This window comes from Vicugna pacos, chromosome 35 (genome assembly GCF_048564905.1).
Source record: "Vicugna pacos chromosome 35, VicPac4, whole genome shotgun sequence".
NCBI classification, from domain to species: Eukaryota; Metazoa; Chordata; class Mammalia; order Artiodactyla; family Camelidae; genus Vicugna; species Vicugna pacos.
In genome coordinates, this window is record NC_133021.1 from 19,568,114 (window position 1) to 19,585,016 (window position 16,903).

Below are 16,903 nucleotides of genomic sequence, written 5' to 3' on the forward strand. Positions count from 1 at the left end.
TTTTAGAGCAGGTACGGGGGATTGAACCCAGGACTTCACGCATGCTAAGCATGCGCTCTACTGCTTGAGCTATACCCTCCCTCTAATAAGGGAGATTTTAACAGCTTAACAAAGAAGTGAACCCAATAGATCTACTATTCCAACCCAGCCTTGAAGTCTTCTCTCCTTCTCCATAGTAGGGAGGTTCCTTTTTCAGTGCCTACAGCTTCAACCCTGCCTCCTGGAACACACGCTGTGTGTAATGTGGATCGTTCCTAGTCTATGTGAGCATGAAGTTAAGAGTCCCTTAAAATAAAGGATTCCATTGAATTGGTTGCAGATGATTTGGTGTCTTTTTTCCTAATCCTCCACTTACATGGTCTTCATTTGGAACTCAGGTCTCCTGTAATTGGGGCGCATGGATCCTTTCTCCAGGGGTCCCCGTGGTAACACTTTATCCACGTAGCCCGGTCTCATGTACGCTCGAGTTGGCTTTTTTCTCTCTCTCTGTCATCTTCTTCAACTTTATTCCCTTTACAGGTTTTTCTACAATATTTTATCTTTACCTTTTTTTGAAATATTTTCATCAGTTCCATTCTGTTTAATCTTTCTCAGAAGCACAAGTTCACACACACACACACACACACACACACGCACACACACACACACGAGTTCCCCACACCTGTGTTTAGGTGCCATTTTACTGGGCTGTCTCTGTGTTTGACTTAACATTTTCATTGTTCCACAATATCACCACGTTCCAGGAAAGACAACCATTTTCCTGTGAACTCCTCGTTTTGATCCACATGTCTCAGTAAAGTGGAGAAAAAGAGTCACAGAGAGACGACATGTGTGCTTTGCTTAAGATGCTGGCCATACGTAAATACAGTGCACCTGTTCCCAAAGACGAGCCTGTGGATCTGAGCTATGACTGGTCATTTGGCGCCATCTGCTGGACACAAAGAGTCACAAGCTGGGAAAAGTAGATCAGACGTCATGATTATCAGGTGCCCAAAGCTGACCTAGAACTGTGCTGAGCAAATTACTTCCTGCTGGAACAAAGCTTTATCTCCCTTTAGAACAAATCTCTCTAACTCCTGATAAATATCTCTTGGTTAGATTATGATGCCCAGTTGTTTGGTCAAACACCAGTTTAGATGTTTCTGTGAACATATATTTCAGGTGTGATTAGCATTTAAATCAGTACCTTTGAATAAAGCTGATTACCCTCCATAATGTTGATGGGCCTCATCCAATCAGTTGAAGGCCTTCAGAGGAAAGACTGAGGCTCCCCAAAGTGGAGGGAATTCTTTTCATGGCTGAAGCGTGGAAACCCAATCTGAGTCTCCAGACTATCGTCCCTTGGAATTCAGTCTCAAGACTGCAACATTAACTCTTACCTGAATTTCCAGGCTGCAGGCCCACCCTACAGATTTCAGACATGATAGAAAGCTAGACAGACAGACAGAGAGTTGGATAATCTCCTATTATTTTCATTTCCCCCTTGGAGAACCCTGACTAATCATTTTACTATATCCCAGTGACAGGGGTATAGTTATGTTAATAGTTATAGTAAAGTACATTGTGGTCATCATCTACTGTTATGTGTAAATGAAGTCATTATGCTGTATGCCTTAAACTTATAATACAGTGCTGCATGTCAATTATATCTCAATAAAACTGGAAGAAATAAATTGCAACTTGGGAGACACAGGTTTGGGTAAAACTGAGTGTTTCAAAGACGGGTGTCAGGGGCTTATAAAGACAAAAAGCCAAGAGGTTGTCAAAAGTTGCCTGATGAGAATTGTGACTGACACTGATGTGAGCCAGTCAGGAAACCTTTGTCCTTAAGGCATCACAGGTTATTTTCGGGTAGGGGCTTAGTGAGTATCTGAAGTTTCTGGCAGGTGCTCCAGATGACTTCATTAGGGCAATAAAAGCTCACAGGGTCAGATTCTCTGTGGGCTGAGATGTGCATAAGTCACACCTCCTTAGTGAGCCCCCTCAAGCAGTGCAGACTCCATTTTTATTTTTCTTTCACAAAGGCAGTCTGCTGCTGCCGGGAGCAGTGACCCCACCTCGGCCTGGAGGACATTCAGGTGAGCTTCAGCTCGCTGGCTAGTGCTGTAGGAACAGCAGTTTGCCATCGATCTTTCCCCTGCAGGCGTGGCAGCACCCACGCCAGCTGTAAATGGGCACAGGCTCGTGCTGGGGTGGGGGCGGGGAGTGGTCCTCTACCCTTCTAGGTTCATCTGGCTGGTCTAAGAGTTAAACTGACATGAGGCAGATTAACAGGAGAAAAATAAAACAAAAATTGAATAACACGTATGCTTCCTGTTTATACCCCTGGGAGACAGCCAGGAAAAACTGAGTGAGCTCATCAAGACGGCTGCAGCCCTCACCTTCAACAGCATCTTCAGCTAAAGACTGAAGAGGTTGCTGCAGGCAGCGGTCAGTTACAGATGTCAGTTACATGGAATGCCCGGAGGCATGAGAAGCTCAGTTAGACAAGGGCTGGAAAGGTGTCACTTTGATTTAGACGTGGGAGTCATCAGTGACTCATTGCGTGGGGATGGAGGAAGGGGAAGACACACCAGAGTGGGTGGGGACAGACTGCTGATGGGGAAGCAGGCAAATCTTTCAGGAAGTTTGTTGTCAGAAGTAAGACTGTCTGGTTCACGTGAGAGGGAAGAAACAGGGAGATGTTTACAGAGAGGGAAGTTTGAAATCATCACTGAGAAGGAAGAAGATGCAAATTAACTAAATAAAAGTAGTAGGATCGCTGGGCAGTGCGTGGTTTTCAGCAGCACTTAGATGCCTGGGGGAACTTAAGGGGGAAGAATGATAATCAGTCAGTTGTGTCATTGGGAGTTTTGCCAAGTAAGTACACTGAAAGGACAGAAAAGGGGAGAAAGGATGTTGAGTAGGAGTTATTAAAATTTTAGCTCTTGGAAATTGTTGAGAAGGAGAATATTTCCTTTACTCTCTTAGGTTCAGTGATTGGGAGCCTGCAAATTAAATTGACTAAAGCCAATTACTGTGAGAAAAAAATTACATATGAATACATGTAAGAGTTCACAAAGAAATATGATTTGAAGGGGTGGCTAGAATTGGAGGCTTATATACAATTTAATAAGTGACAGGAAAAGGAGAAAGGCATTTTTTGAAAAACAAATGACTTCTTGGTGAGAGGGAAGAGAAAAGGCACTTATGGTAGAACCAGTGACACTTAGGAAAGATAAATAGTGCCTTAGGAGAATGAATGGGAGGCGTGACAGTTTTGTGACAATGTCCGTTTGAGTCTGGTGCTCAGAACTTGTCTCTAATTTTAAGACTGTTTCCAAAAAGTAAGTAAATAAATAGAGACGATGTAAAGCCTGAGGCAGATTTCATTTCTCCGTGAGGAAATAGCTGTGAATCAGTGTTTAAGGTAACATATAGAAAGTTTGATGGCACTGTAACAATTGTTGTGACCCATCAGAACACTGACAACAGCCACACCAGATCCGAATGCTGTCCGTCTTAATCTTCAAGTCTATATACAGTGATTAACACTGGAAAATTCAAAAAAGCTATCAATCAACACTGCTCAATATCAATGACAAGTTTGGTGGGTGACTGGGTGGTGTTTAAACAGCTGGCATCCGGGCTCAGTTTGAGTATGTAATACCGCAAAGTGCTGGGTTTTATTCCCAAAATCGGCTTACAAGTTAATGAGATGCAGAGAAATGTGGTTCAAAATACTACATGAGTTTTAATCATGCACATATAATACAAAAATATTTTCCTTTAATAAACATTGCCTGTATCTTACTTAACGGGACATAACTAAAATGTTACACAAGCAGCCCAGGAGGTAAATGTTTACTGTTCATCTGTTACATCATATAACATATACTTTTTCTTCAAAACCTCCTCATATTCTTTACGTGCTTTCAAAAGCATATCTTCAATTAATCTTGACTCTTTCGAAGATCCTCCAAGAGAAGTTCTATAGGACTCAGACTGAAGTTTAGGAGTAGCTGGAAAGAAAATGAAAGAATTAGATTCCTTATATAAAATACTTCATAGGTAACTAAATGTCAGGTTTTTTTTTAAGCTGAGACTTTTCTAAGTTTTAAGGAGAATGAAAAATACCTACATATGATTACAACACAAACCCAAGATTACTACTCTACACTTTGCCCAGGGTTGCACGTTGAATTAACTGCTCTTGTGGCTAAGGATCAGAGCTCCTAGTTTTCTCATTATTCATTCATTTACTCAGCAACCATGTGCTAAGTCACTTTGATAAACACTGGAATCACAAAATGAAGATGACACAGTCCACCTTGAAAAATCATGTACTGTAAACTGGAAAAATAGATGAACAGGCAATTTCGGTACAGAGACATAAATGCCATGGCAGGTATAAAAGAGGGCACAGTTGGAACACTCAGAAGGGACGTCCAGCTTTGTGTCAATACTGTCTGCTCTTTGGTGGCCGTGATATGTAAGCAGAAACCTGAAGGAGGAGGAGAAAGTGCGGGAGGGAGAGGCAAGAAGCAAACACACAGAGCAGAGGCAGGAAGGGCGCCCGCGGGGCTGGAAGCAGTCTGACCAGACGCTGGAGCAGAGGGGCAGAGCAGGGGAGGAAAGAGACACAGCTGAACACTTTGGCAGGAGCCAAATTGATGTGGGTGTTTTTCTTCCAAGCTAAGGAATTTGGAGTTTTTCCTGAGGGCAAAACGTTAACCAGTGACAAAGTGAATGACAGGAAATTTAATTGTCATCCACCAGGTGACAACTACGTGAACTGTGATTGCCTGAGTCTGGGGTTTTTGGCCTCAGTCACTATCAGAAACAGGAGAAGCTGATGACCTCCATGTTTTCTGAGAACAGTATCCATGTGCAGGTGACAGGCCCACAGGGACAGCAGGAGAGGAAGGGTACAGCCAGAAATAGAGAACACAGGCTTCTTTTTTAGAGCTATGGGTCATGATGAAGAAGTGAGGAATAAGTATATTTATCATTATGAATGAAATTGTGCTCTCACATTTTTCATTAGATACGTGTAAGAAAAAAATTTAACGTAGTATCTGTTATTCAAACAATAGAAAGAGGTGCCATTTACTGTTTAGAGTGCATTTCAGGAATCAATGTCTAAATTCAGAAATGTTGGCAACATACCTTCTTTTACTTCTCTAGGTGCATTATTTTCCAACATCTTGTGCATCTGAAATAAGTCAAATATTATTTTTAATGTTTAAGTTAAACAGGAAACACTATCACAGGAATGACAGCTAGCTTATGAAATGTGGCCTTTAAATAATACTTTTAGAGACTTGACCTAACTTGGGGATTGCTTCAATAGAAAAATGATCACATGAATAAAATAAAATAAATTCCTACTTACTTTGGTTTTAGATAATAGAGAACATATATATGTAAGGCTTAGAGTCCCCTGATGGAAAACAGTAAACCCTTCCCTGTCGGAGACACATAATCTCAGAGGGCAATGCCCAATCTCATTAGCACAAAGAGTTTAAGCAATTCAAGTCATGTTCTACACTGAATGCATTACTCTGCAGTTCTCAGAAAAACTGCCCTTTATAAAAGTTCAGTTTTTTTTTAATTTAATGGACTTTCCCTTAAAATGAGCTTTCCATTCCTGCACTTTTATAAAACTAAAATTTTAAGGTCTGTTCTATGCTAAAAATGGTTTTAACACAGAATCGTAGATACATAAACTGAAGAAAGGGGTTCTGTTATAATGTCAAGTGAAAATTCTACTGGCAAACAAATTAAACAAATGTATGTTGCTCTCTGTATATGACTAAGATATTTGTCAGGAAATCTGCTTAAAGAAAAGGAGAGGCTAGCACCAGTTTTCAAACTTGGTTTCTGATTCACAACTTCCTAGAATTAGAAACAAGGAAAACAATACAAAATTCTTTAACTGTAACTTTGTTTCTGCTCTAGAAATTAGGGCCAACTTTTTGAAACTTGACTTAATTAGTTATGTATTTAATTACGAAATGTGTGGGGACACTTCAAACTACAAGTGTCCCCATCTAGAGTGTTCTTTTAAAAATCTTTCTTATGAAAGTCACCCGCTCACTAAACAGGGTCTAAAATAGTACACCAGACATAATAAACAGTGGTGATAACAGCAACACGACAGCCGAGGCCTTTGTAAATGTTAGGCGCAAAGACAAAATTTTTGGCTACCATTTGCCAATATTTTCAGAGACTGTTTTCCATAACACTGTCTGACAAGAGCATTCAAGAGGCCTTATGCAATCAGCAACGTGACAACAGTGCCAGGCAGGTCCTGCGAAGTGAGTAACGCCGAACAGATGAAGGGAGAAGCCTTTATTGAAATAATTTCATATAACTCTATGCAAAATGTAGATCACACTTTTACATGGATTGAGTGTAAGATTAATATCTTTTCCTCTGCAAAGCTGTATTGTCAGTTTGTAACTATTAAATCATGCATTTTGCTGCAGAGGAAAGAAATGAGAAAGAATTTGTTGATCAAGGACCTAAAAAATTAAGTATAGAGAAAAGAGTCAATGAAAGAAAAAGAACTGGAGGAAGTTAAGTGATTGTCTAACAAAAGACAACACACTTCCTCATTTGTCCATTCACACAAAATGAAATGAGGGCAGGAGGGATTCCACAGAGCAGAGAAGTGATACCAGAAAGAAGGTCACTAAACTCTGCCTCTGCCTTATGAGAAATGAGCTTAACTACTGTGATAGTTTGATTAGAATTAAAATTCAGAGTGGATGTCCCCTGCCTTGGAAGGCTACTTTTAAAAGAAACGCGACCAGATCCTGCTGAGACGCAGTGCTGTGTCATGTAAAAAGTTACAGTCTTAGGAATATTAATCATTTTAGCTCTGGGGCACTGGTATAATCCCATTTAGACAAAGGGTTGCTAAACTGAATGGATATTTGAGAAATTTAAAAATTACTTAAATAAATCATTAGAAAATGTTTGAAAGTGTCAGTAATACACCAAAAGCCCAAAATCAATCAATGTAAAATTTAGTCTTCCTATTTAAAATAGATATGAAGAACATTTATGAACTATTGTGGCCATGCTTCATGTTAGGCACACCAATACTTAAAAACTCTTGAACATAAAAAAATCTTTAAAACAGAGAATTTCTGTCTGTTATAATATTGTCTGGAATTAAGTTTTCAATTCTTAGAAAAAAATTCTATGTGCAAGAAAATCTAACAGTGATGTATCTGCTCAGGCTAGTTGTAACTTTTTGTACTCTATAATAATATAATAAATAACACAATTGAGTAAAACTGTAAAATTGCTTCTGACATGTAGGACAAAACATCCCAGAAATAAACTAGAATGTGAAATCTGAGGGTAAAAATTAGCAAAACAGATATGGGGTCCACCTGCTACCACTACAACGATGCCAAGTGACAAGGCTATATACTACATGTAGCAGTAAGAGAGGCAATAAACCCAAGCTTTATGAACTGGAGAAAACTTGCTTCAACAACCAGCATGACTGAAATCATAGACTTAGAGCAACACTTCCGTCAAGTTAGAAAAAAAGGCTGAGTGAGCTGGAACGTCACAGCAGGAACAGTCCAAACTGTTAAAACCTTGCACATAAAGGAGAACATTAAAGTCAATCCCAACGCCATTTGTAACATTTTGCTTTCTAGAATCATAGCTGAAAAGCTGTGGATGTCTGTTGTTTTGTTAAGCCCCATCCAAAAACCCATCCCTTCCTGTCATTTTAAACACTATGTTCACACCTCTCATAGCATTACTTTACGTTTTCCCAGCAGAAATCATTACATCCCTAGCAATTCCAGAAGGCACCTTCTTTCTGTACGTCTAAGAAATCTGTAAACAGTAACTGTATAATAACTCCTGTGAGGTGCTCCGTAGTGACGATGAAGACGTGTCTTCGCATCTGAACAGAGCAGTGCTTTTTCATCTCCCTTGCTACATCTAGCATGATTTGGCCCCACGGCCCCACAGAAGAACTACATGTACCTTGGATCTACAACACTGGGTTTAAAATAAACTATTTTCCAACTTATCTAGAAGTACTAACAAATAGACACCTCTTTCCTCCAAAAACATTAAAGGAAAAAACTGTCCTCAGGAGCTTTCTCTTGCACTGCTTTGCACTCACACTCTTTCACCATCATCCTGTAAATTGACACACTGTCAATTTTTTGGTGACAACTAATGGGAACATTTCAAGTTTGCATCATGCTTAGCCACTGACAGAAGTGTTAGCCATGCATCTTTTTTAACACCACGCAGTCCAGTTTCATGACTCTGAAGCACTTAGACTCAATTTACCCACAACACTGTCTATGAAACCTGAGCTTCTTTCTTCTTTGATTTATTATGACATGAAGCCAAGTGAGAAAAAACAGGTTGAGACCGCACTTAACAAGGGCCAATGCTACCTTTCTCTGCATCAAGAAGATCATGAAAACACCATCAAACCATAAACCAACGTGCACAGCTTTAAATGGCTCTTTTAACAACAATGATACACAATGGAAACTAGTTGTAACTTAAAGGCTCCCTATCATTGCCACATTGGTATTTCTACAGGTGAGGGCAAGACAGAGACATAAGTGAACGTCATTTTAAAAATTTAAATATTTGCTTTACTTGACTGCATATTCAGAAATGTTCTACAATTGCTCAGTAAGATATTTTATAACAATTAAAATAAAAATGCTATAAGTAAAATAGCAATTAAGGATGTACTCTTACAGAAGAAAGTGATAAAAATTTTAAACTTAAAAACAGAACTTAATGTTTTTAGTGTTACAAGTTTATTGAATTCATAAAAAGAATTTATCTTGGATTCCTTTAAATGAAAAACATCCATATGTGGTTAAGTAGCTCAATGCCATTTACTTCTGCTTAGGGGTAGAAAAACTGGGGTGCAGCAAAACTTGAAAATTACTATGAACCAATGCCAAACCAAAATCAATCAGAAACTTGATTGGAAACCAAACATTGGAAAGTATATCTCTAGGTATTAGGCAATAATAATTTCTAAAATAGAATTTAAAATGGAGCTTTTTAAGAAGTTTAAAATTTGTCAGTTTAGTTGCATTTATTGAATAAAGTTAATGACATGTATCTCTTGAAAATGAGAAGTCCAGGGACTTAAAAAAATTATAAAATTTCTGTCTCCTTTCTTTATTAGCACAATTAATTATGGCTTTTACTTTAAGTCAAATAAGTAACTCAGAATTTCATCAAATCAAAATCAAGAATTATATCGGAATCTGAAACCCAAGGGAAAAAAGATAATTTAACTAACCCTGAACAAGCCATCACTTGTGCTAGTTGAAGGTTCTGAAAAAATCCTGAAGTCTGTACTTCGAGTAAGGGTCCATTTGCGCTCTGAGCTATCATTAAATTTTTCAGCAGGCCTTGTAGCAACAGTTTTGAGGACAGAACCCTTGTACTCTTCCGCCATCTGAAGTTTAGTGTTCATCACTACAAGCCTCTCGTTAATCCTGTGAGGATTGCAAAACACAGCTTTCATTCATTTCATTTTTTTCCTAAGTGATGGGTATTTTTAAAGTTGCTATAATAGTAAACAGATTATCCCATTAAACTGTGTCTTGACAACGAAAATACGTCAGCGCAGACCTACTGTAAACAATTACAGTTTAAAACTGTCCTAAAGAAAGACTTATGTGCCTGGGGGGGGGGCCCTTAACTAACAAGTACTTCAAAGTGGGGAGAGTCAGAGATGGAGATGCCCCCACAGAGGACTCCCGCTGCCTTCTGCACAGGCTGCATCTAGACATACTTACCCTCAAGAAACCAGTTTAGAAATAAAAAATAAACCATCCCTCAAAGCCATTGTCAAGTGTTTGCTTTCACCACCCTTATATACACATTTCACTCATTACCTGGGAGAAATTAAGCATGCGGCACTGAGGAACGGTTTAGAGCCACCATCTCTGGGGGGCACCAGATGGCAGAGTCGGTGATGGGAATAAACTATGACAGTGCCAGGGGCAATTTCAAGTGTCCCCTAATTTCCCAAAGCTCACTTTGTTACTTCGCTTTTATCAGCAGCTGTTTTCCATAACAAAAAAAAATCTCAAGCAGATTTTCACTTTTATGAAAAAAAAAGGCAAAAAGCCAGAATAGCGCTGGGTGTTTGTTTTAGCCCGAGCCATCAGAAGGGCAACATGCACCCCGAGCAGCAAGAGGGGCCCCACCGAGCTCCTTCCCTAGGACCACACTCAGTATCCCGGCATCGCGCCGCCACGGCTTTGGGCTGTGTCTGTGAGCACCTGTGCTTTATGCATATTTATTTTATGCATCCACCAGCCAGATGTGTCCTAAGGTAACTGCCTCTTTGCTTTACACCGACAACTTTCATAGGAACGCTCTACTTTTGGATACCAGGGAGACCTGTAGCTTACAACATTGTTACTCAGGCACTGGAGGAGGGACCTGCCCTTTCTGTCTTCCACACACCCCCTCGGGCAGGCCACCGTATTCTCTTTAGCCACTTTGTGAACTGCTATACTGAGCTTCGCCCCTAAGTTAGTTTCCCCCTATTTCCCAAGCATGCCTTTATGTAGCGGAGACAAACTTAGAAGGATACAGTACTTCGCCTCAGGGTGCCCACTAGTGGTGATACCAAATATCACAATCAAGAAGGTAAATTCACCAGACACCAGAATGGGACCCCTTGGGTTTAAGTTGTACTATTCCAAAACACAGTTAATTTTAAACTCATTGACATTTCTATTTATGGGAATTCAAGCTAGAAATTTTGTGATAATATGGCTGTGTAAATTACAAAGTTTGCAAAACTCCCAGCTTAAAGACTAGATCAGGTTAAATATATGCAAATATAAAACATAAAGTCATGTAAAAGCAACAAAAGGCAGGGAGATGCAAACTGCCCTGGACTAACATTTTAAAGGAGAGTTCACTTACTAACATCATTTTCCAAAATTATACTATCTAGTCAGCTTTCACTTGCTACTCACCTCATGAACCTGGCTCAGTAAAACTTATGCCTTAGAAGCAAATTAATGACCTAAATTATTCTCTATAATTCTATGTTTTGACTTACGAGTGTACTTGACTTGCCCATGACGTTCTATTTTCTGGCTCTTCGAGGTGCAGTTGTCTGTATTTTTCCAATTCTTTTTTGACAGAATCTAACTGAAAAGTTTTACTTTTCAGTTCAGTTTCCAGATATTTAATTTTGTGTTTCATTTGACTTATTGAAGCATTTTTATATGCTCTTAACAACTTTTCTTCATATGCTGCTTGTGTCTAAAGCAAATTAAAAGGACACAATTTTAAAAATAATTATAACCTGAGTAATTACAGTGTATTTGTTCTCTTTAGTTTTGAGTCAATGATTCAGACAGCAATTTTAAATGTAAAAGAGCTGAACTTTAAAATACTTATCATCAATGTCAAGTGAATTAAATCTGAATTATGAAATTAAAGTTGAATCACTCATATCAGTACTCATGTAATGTGATACTTCAAAGAATAATAGGATCAGCTTAAAATTTTTAAAATTGAACAATAAAACCTAAGAGTAATCCAAGAGTGTGGTACAATATTTAAATCACAATATTTTCTTTTCCTCCTAGTAGTCTTGATTTACATCAATTGGCCTTAAAAATGATTCTCTAGTGAGAATTGTTCTGAAAGATCAATTTAGTGATAGCAATGATGGAAATTGAATTATTTAAAGGGAGTAACAAATGCGGCCTTCCTTCCAGAAATCTACAAAACAAACTGCTATATGGGAAGTAGAGGAAACATAAAATGTATACATCCGAACTGTAATTCACAGCAAAGTGAATTAGAGCACATTACAGATCAATGCTTCACCTGTAAAAACTGGCTGAGTTCTTTCAATATTCCTGCTACATCCTGTTTTTCTCGCTCTTCAGTCTCCCGTTTGCACTGCATGACTTGACTGAGTTCTGTCAATTTTTCTGCTACATCCCGTCTTGCTCGCTCTTCAACGTCCTGTTTGTACTGCTCCACTTGACTGCGTTCCACTGTGTTCACTTCTAGGTGACGTTTGAGGTTTACTACTTCTTCTTCCAACTTCTTTTTCTCCTCCTCTAATGTTTCACATTTCTTTTGTATCCCTTTCATAGATAATAATTCTTTTAGAAGAAGTTGAGTTTCTGCATTCAGATGGAGAAGTGCTGAAGTTGTCGATTCCAGTTTTGCTGTAAGATCAGCATTCTGCATGAAGAAGATAAAATTATTTGGTAATGAGATTAGCAGACTGAGAACATCCTAACTCTAACCCAGCATCAAACGTTGAAATAAATTCAGTTACAATAAAATGGTATCTACCTTGTGGAATGGAGAAACTCAAATTACTCAGAAAATAAAGAAAAAAGTTCAAACCACCAAGAGTCACAAAAATATATTGTTTACTGTCATCATCTTTGTTATACATTTGTACTTGATTTTGCACTCTTATTTTTCTGTAATTGTTTCATGTCTTTCCTACATAAAATGACTATAAGGCACCTCTTAGTAGAAAATCTCTTACCCCTTCCTCCCCCAAGTCTTAACTCTCCATGATTTTTAAAGCTTTAGGGAGATCACATTGAGTTACTCAGGGCTGAATTAATAAATGCCTCCCAAAACAAGACTTTGAAAGTAAGACTGCAATTAATACATCTTACAAATATGGATTCTAATGCCATAAGCCTTTCTCTGAACTACAAATATTTTATGCTAGTTTGAATTGCATTCCAAGGAGCAATGAATGACTTGCAGAGTTAAGGAGAAATCCATCTCCTAGTGTAGTGGTTTAGTAAGATGACCTTTTTTCTAAACGAACAAAAAACCCTTAATTCTTGGAATCCTTTGTTACTCTCCACAAAACAAGAGAACGATACTCAACAAAAACAAACAAAAAAACTTGCTGGGGTTTCAGTGACACTGACTTGGGAAGCACTACTTTCCTTCAGACAGGAGGGTTATTTGGTAAGACAAGGCAGGCGGAGGTGGTGGTTGTAAAACATCTCTACAAATTCCTTGACATTTCCCCTGTGAAATTCCCTCCCCTGAAGTATGTACTGATCTCGGCATCTGGTTTCTGGGGACAGAATGGGGGGGGGGGGGAACTGCTGTGTGATTTCTAAGGCTAAATAGCTTCTGACTTTCACTCTGTAGGGATGCTCACCCTTAGAACCCAGCCACCACTCTATGAAGCCCAGGCCACCTAGTGAGTCTTTGTACGCGCAGCTGTCCCAGCCTATGGCCCCAGCGAACGTCCTTAACCAAAGCCAGCTCCAGCTTCCAGACACGTGCATGAACAAGCCTTTAGATTATTCTAGTGCCTGCTTGATTCCAAGTGGAGAAGAAATAAGCTGGCTCCACTGAGCCTTGTCTAAACGCAGGTTTGTGAACCAACCAAATGCTGTTTTGAGTCACTGGGTTTTGAGGTGGTTTATTATATAACTTATTAGCAATAAATAACTGGCACAGATATTGATATTAAAAATGGGGTGCAGCCATTTAAAAAGAACCAAAAATGTGGGGATGCCTTTGAACCTGGAGGTAGGTGGAACCTGAACAGATGTAGAGAAGAGTAAGAATGAAAACCCAAAGTGTCCACGAGACTGTTAGTGGAAGCCTGGGGGCCTTTGAAGGTGTGAGAACGAAGGCTTCTAGGCAAGGGAAGAAAATGACACTGAAACCGGAGGAAACAGGACTCTTGCTACCAAAGAGCTGAAAGTAAAATTGATGAGAGAGATAAGCTAAAACAAACAAACAAACAAAAAGATTATTAAATACAAAGGAACCAGGACTCACTGGGTTCAAATATCTGTATCCCATTTAAAGCACTGCCACATGCCCAATTGTCACATAATGGGTAAACAGAGAAATGGCTTCTAGGTTAAGATCAAATCTAGGGTGCTGCCAGGAAAACACAGTCTAAAGATGAAGCCACTGAACTTTGGGGAGTTTGTTAGGCAAAAACAGATAAACAGAAAAATGGATGAAAAAAGATAATAAGAAATGTAACTTGTATATAGTAGAAATTGGTCTCCTATAAACTGTAATGTAATAAACGTTGAGATTAACTTAATGACAAAGTGCTGATGAGAAGACGCAGATAACTTAAAGAAAGACCTAAGAACTAGCGAGAAGGAAGATTTTTTAGAGTTCCCTTCAATTACAATTTCTTATAAATAGGCATGTATGTCTCTTTACAATTTCCCCTCAACTTTGAGGATAAGGAAGACTGGTAGGCAAGGAGACATGATTTGAAGACTAATAATTGAAAAACAACTAGAAATAGTCAGTTTACCGAAATCAGCCTTTTTATCTCATTTCAATTAACTGAAATTCTAAGAGACAGGCAGCTTTGAGAACTTACTAATCTAGCACTCACTCTTCATTTTCCTTTCCTCAGAGAGAAAATAAAATATTATGGAACCATTTTTAATCTTCTCAGTAATAAAACAAATGTAGTGTCCTTTGGCAGTATTTAAATTAAATACAATTTTTCCTTTACCTTACTTAAAGCTTGTTTGTAAGGGAAGGTAAGACTGCCTCACCTTTATGTTGCAGCACAATGCTTCTCCATATCACACAGATTGGCTTTGAACTTTTGAAATTCAAATTACTAATCTGTTATCTGTTTCTGATAAACTGATTGAATATTATCTGATTTTTAACAATTGTACTCTTGAAAATTTTTCCTTGGATGGGATGAATATTTATGTCATTAATTATGCATTAAGCTATAGAATACAGCTAGGCATCTCTCTTTTTAAGTAAAAGGAGGTAGACACAGGGAGCTGAGAATGCAGGATCTACATCAAGAACAGGATCTGCACCAGTGTTACACACAAGAACGAAGCCAAAAGAGGATTTCATTGTGAACCACAAGATGATGGATTACAGAGGCTTCCAAAGAGGAAGGTTGAATTCATCTTTTCCAGGCTTAACCTTTTGTTTCTAGATAGTGAAATCTATGGATAAGTCTATGAATTATAATGAGTGCAACATAATGAAGTATGTTGCAGACTGAGTCAGCAGATCCCGTGACCAACACTCTGCGCTGTACATTCACAGCTGATGTGCTCAATTTCATACATACTTGATCTGCAATTTGGTGTAATTTCCTCTCTAAATGCTGTGTCTTATTTTCTGCATTAGTCTGATGCCGTGCTGTCACCTCCAGGGAAGCTTCCAACATGGACACTTTCTTTCGGGTGTCAGTCAGTTCTTGTTGAAGCCGTCTCACACAGGCCTAAAAAGATAACTCTGTTACTGATTTTTAAGTCACCTTATCATTCAGTTACATTAATAATATATAACTCCAGCATATGGACTTTGAGAACTATCCCCACAGACATCAGTTCACCTTCTTTTCCCCGTAGGCACACATTCTTGTTTACCGACTTTTGTTAAAGACACAGAAGGCGTGGCCCTCCTGCCTTACCAACAGTAAGTTAACTTAGACATGGATGCAGCCCCACCAGCCACTTCCTGCCCCTCCCAGGAAGTGTCCGAGCTTCACCCCCACTGAAGTCTCAAGCAGAAAAGGGTGTGCGGGGGGGATGAGTGGTGGTAAGTTCCACACTGTGGAGCATTCTCCCTCTTTCTCATTAGAGGCTTAAGTTCAGAGTTCACATATTCAACTTGGTGCTTAAATCCTTCCAATAGACTCCCATCTCACAATAAAAATGAGGTTATTCCAATGGCCTTTGGGGACCCTAGACAACCTGGCCTCCCCTGCCTCCTGGACTGCAGCTCCTACAGCTCCCCCCACCCCTCCCACTCACTCCCTTCCTGCCACTCGGGACTCTGGCCACTTCTCCTCAGTCTGAAAATGGGACCCCAATGCCAAGCTCGTACAGCACAGACCACTCCAGTTCCTCTGTACTGGACAAACTTAGATCCAAATGACAGTAACTGAGCCTTGGAATGAGAATTGTGAGCAAATTATTTGAAAAAATGTTCAAAGTAAATTATAAATAGATGGGGGAAGACTAAGGCAAACACAGTTTTGCTAAAATTCACATTTGTCCCAAATTATGACTGAATGAAAAGTAGATGCCTTTAAGGAGTGGAGAGGTCACAACAATACATGATTTGAGATGGAAATATTTCTAAATTTAATTCCAATTGACATGAATAAAAATAAAATTATATCAACTAAAAATGTATGAAAAGCTACTGAAGGAAAAGTACTACAAGATGCAGCGTTTACACATCGGTTCATCTGGGAAATCTGGATTTGACTGTCAAGGTGACCCACACAACTGAATCTTCTCTCTCTGTCTTTTCTTTTACTTTTTTTGTTCACACAACTGAATCTTAATTTCAAAATACTCATTTTAGGTATGAGCATTTCATTTATCTGCTTCATCACAATACTAAAATGTGGTGACAGAAAGGTTAAAATGATTTGGGTAGTATAAGACTAAATTACTATTACCTGCCTGTACCTGTCAACAACTTACAGCTTAATCTCTTAAAATTTCAGGTGACAAGGCATATTTACTCAAAGTAAAGCACCTCTCAGGTCTAATTTTTGTTTGCTGGATACAACATATGCTTTTAGGCTGCTTTACAGTGTATATATTTATAGCCCATGCATTTTTAACATTCAACTAGTTTCAACATTTAGCTTTCATCAGACATTACTTTGAATTTTCTTTGAGGAAGTCTGAAAATTAGTTCTGTTTCTGGGTACTTACTTGCATTTCTGCTCTGTCAGTTTCATACTGATACATTCTGTCTTTTACACATTTGCATTCATTGATTGATTTCTTGTTTCCTTCCTCCAGCATCAGAAGTTGTTTACGCATGGCTTTACTCATATGATCTGGAAACGGCTCTGGGGTATTAATTGTCTTTTTACTTTTGGCTTCATTTTGAACAACAT

At 38.8% G+C, this 16,903-nt stretch overlaps 1 protein-coding gene across 1 annotated transcript; it reads right to left on the reverse strand.

Moving 5' to 3' along the window:
* Positions 1–3,708: 3,708 nt before the first annotated feature.
* LOC107035308 (ankyrin repeat domain-containing protein 26-like) lies at positions 3,709–16,838 on the reverse strand. The gene is made up of 7 exons (XM_072955106.1): positions 16,716–16,838; positions 15,110–15,262; positions 11,863–12,228; positions 11,084–11,289; positions 9,299–9,497; positions 5,149–5,194; positions 3,709–4,001 (listed from the first exon to the last, which is right to left on the reverse strand). The coding sequence occupies exons 1-7, from the start codon at positions 16,836–16,838 to the stop codon at positions 3,844–3,846; spliced, it is 1,251 nt and encodes a 416-aa protein (XP_072811207.1). The 3' UTR covers positions 3,709–3,843.
* Between the last annotated feature and the right edge of the window lie 65 nt (positions 16,839–16,903).

Coding starts and splice junctions, on each gene's coding strand:
- LOC107035308 (XM_072955106.1), bottom strand. CDS start 16,838: ATGAGTAAAGCCATGCGTAAACAACTTCTGATGCTGGAGGAAGGAAAC. Junction 12,229..15,109: donor TACACCAAATTGCAGATCAA/GTATGTATGAAA, acceptor TTCTTCATGCAG/AATGCTGATCTTACAGCAAA. Junction 5,195..9,298: donor CAAGTGATGGCTTGTTCAGG/GTTAGTTAAATT, acceptor GACTTATTTCAG/ATGCACAAGATGTTGGAAAA.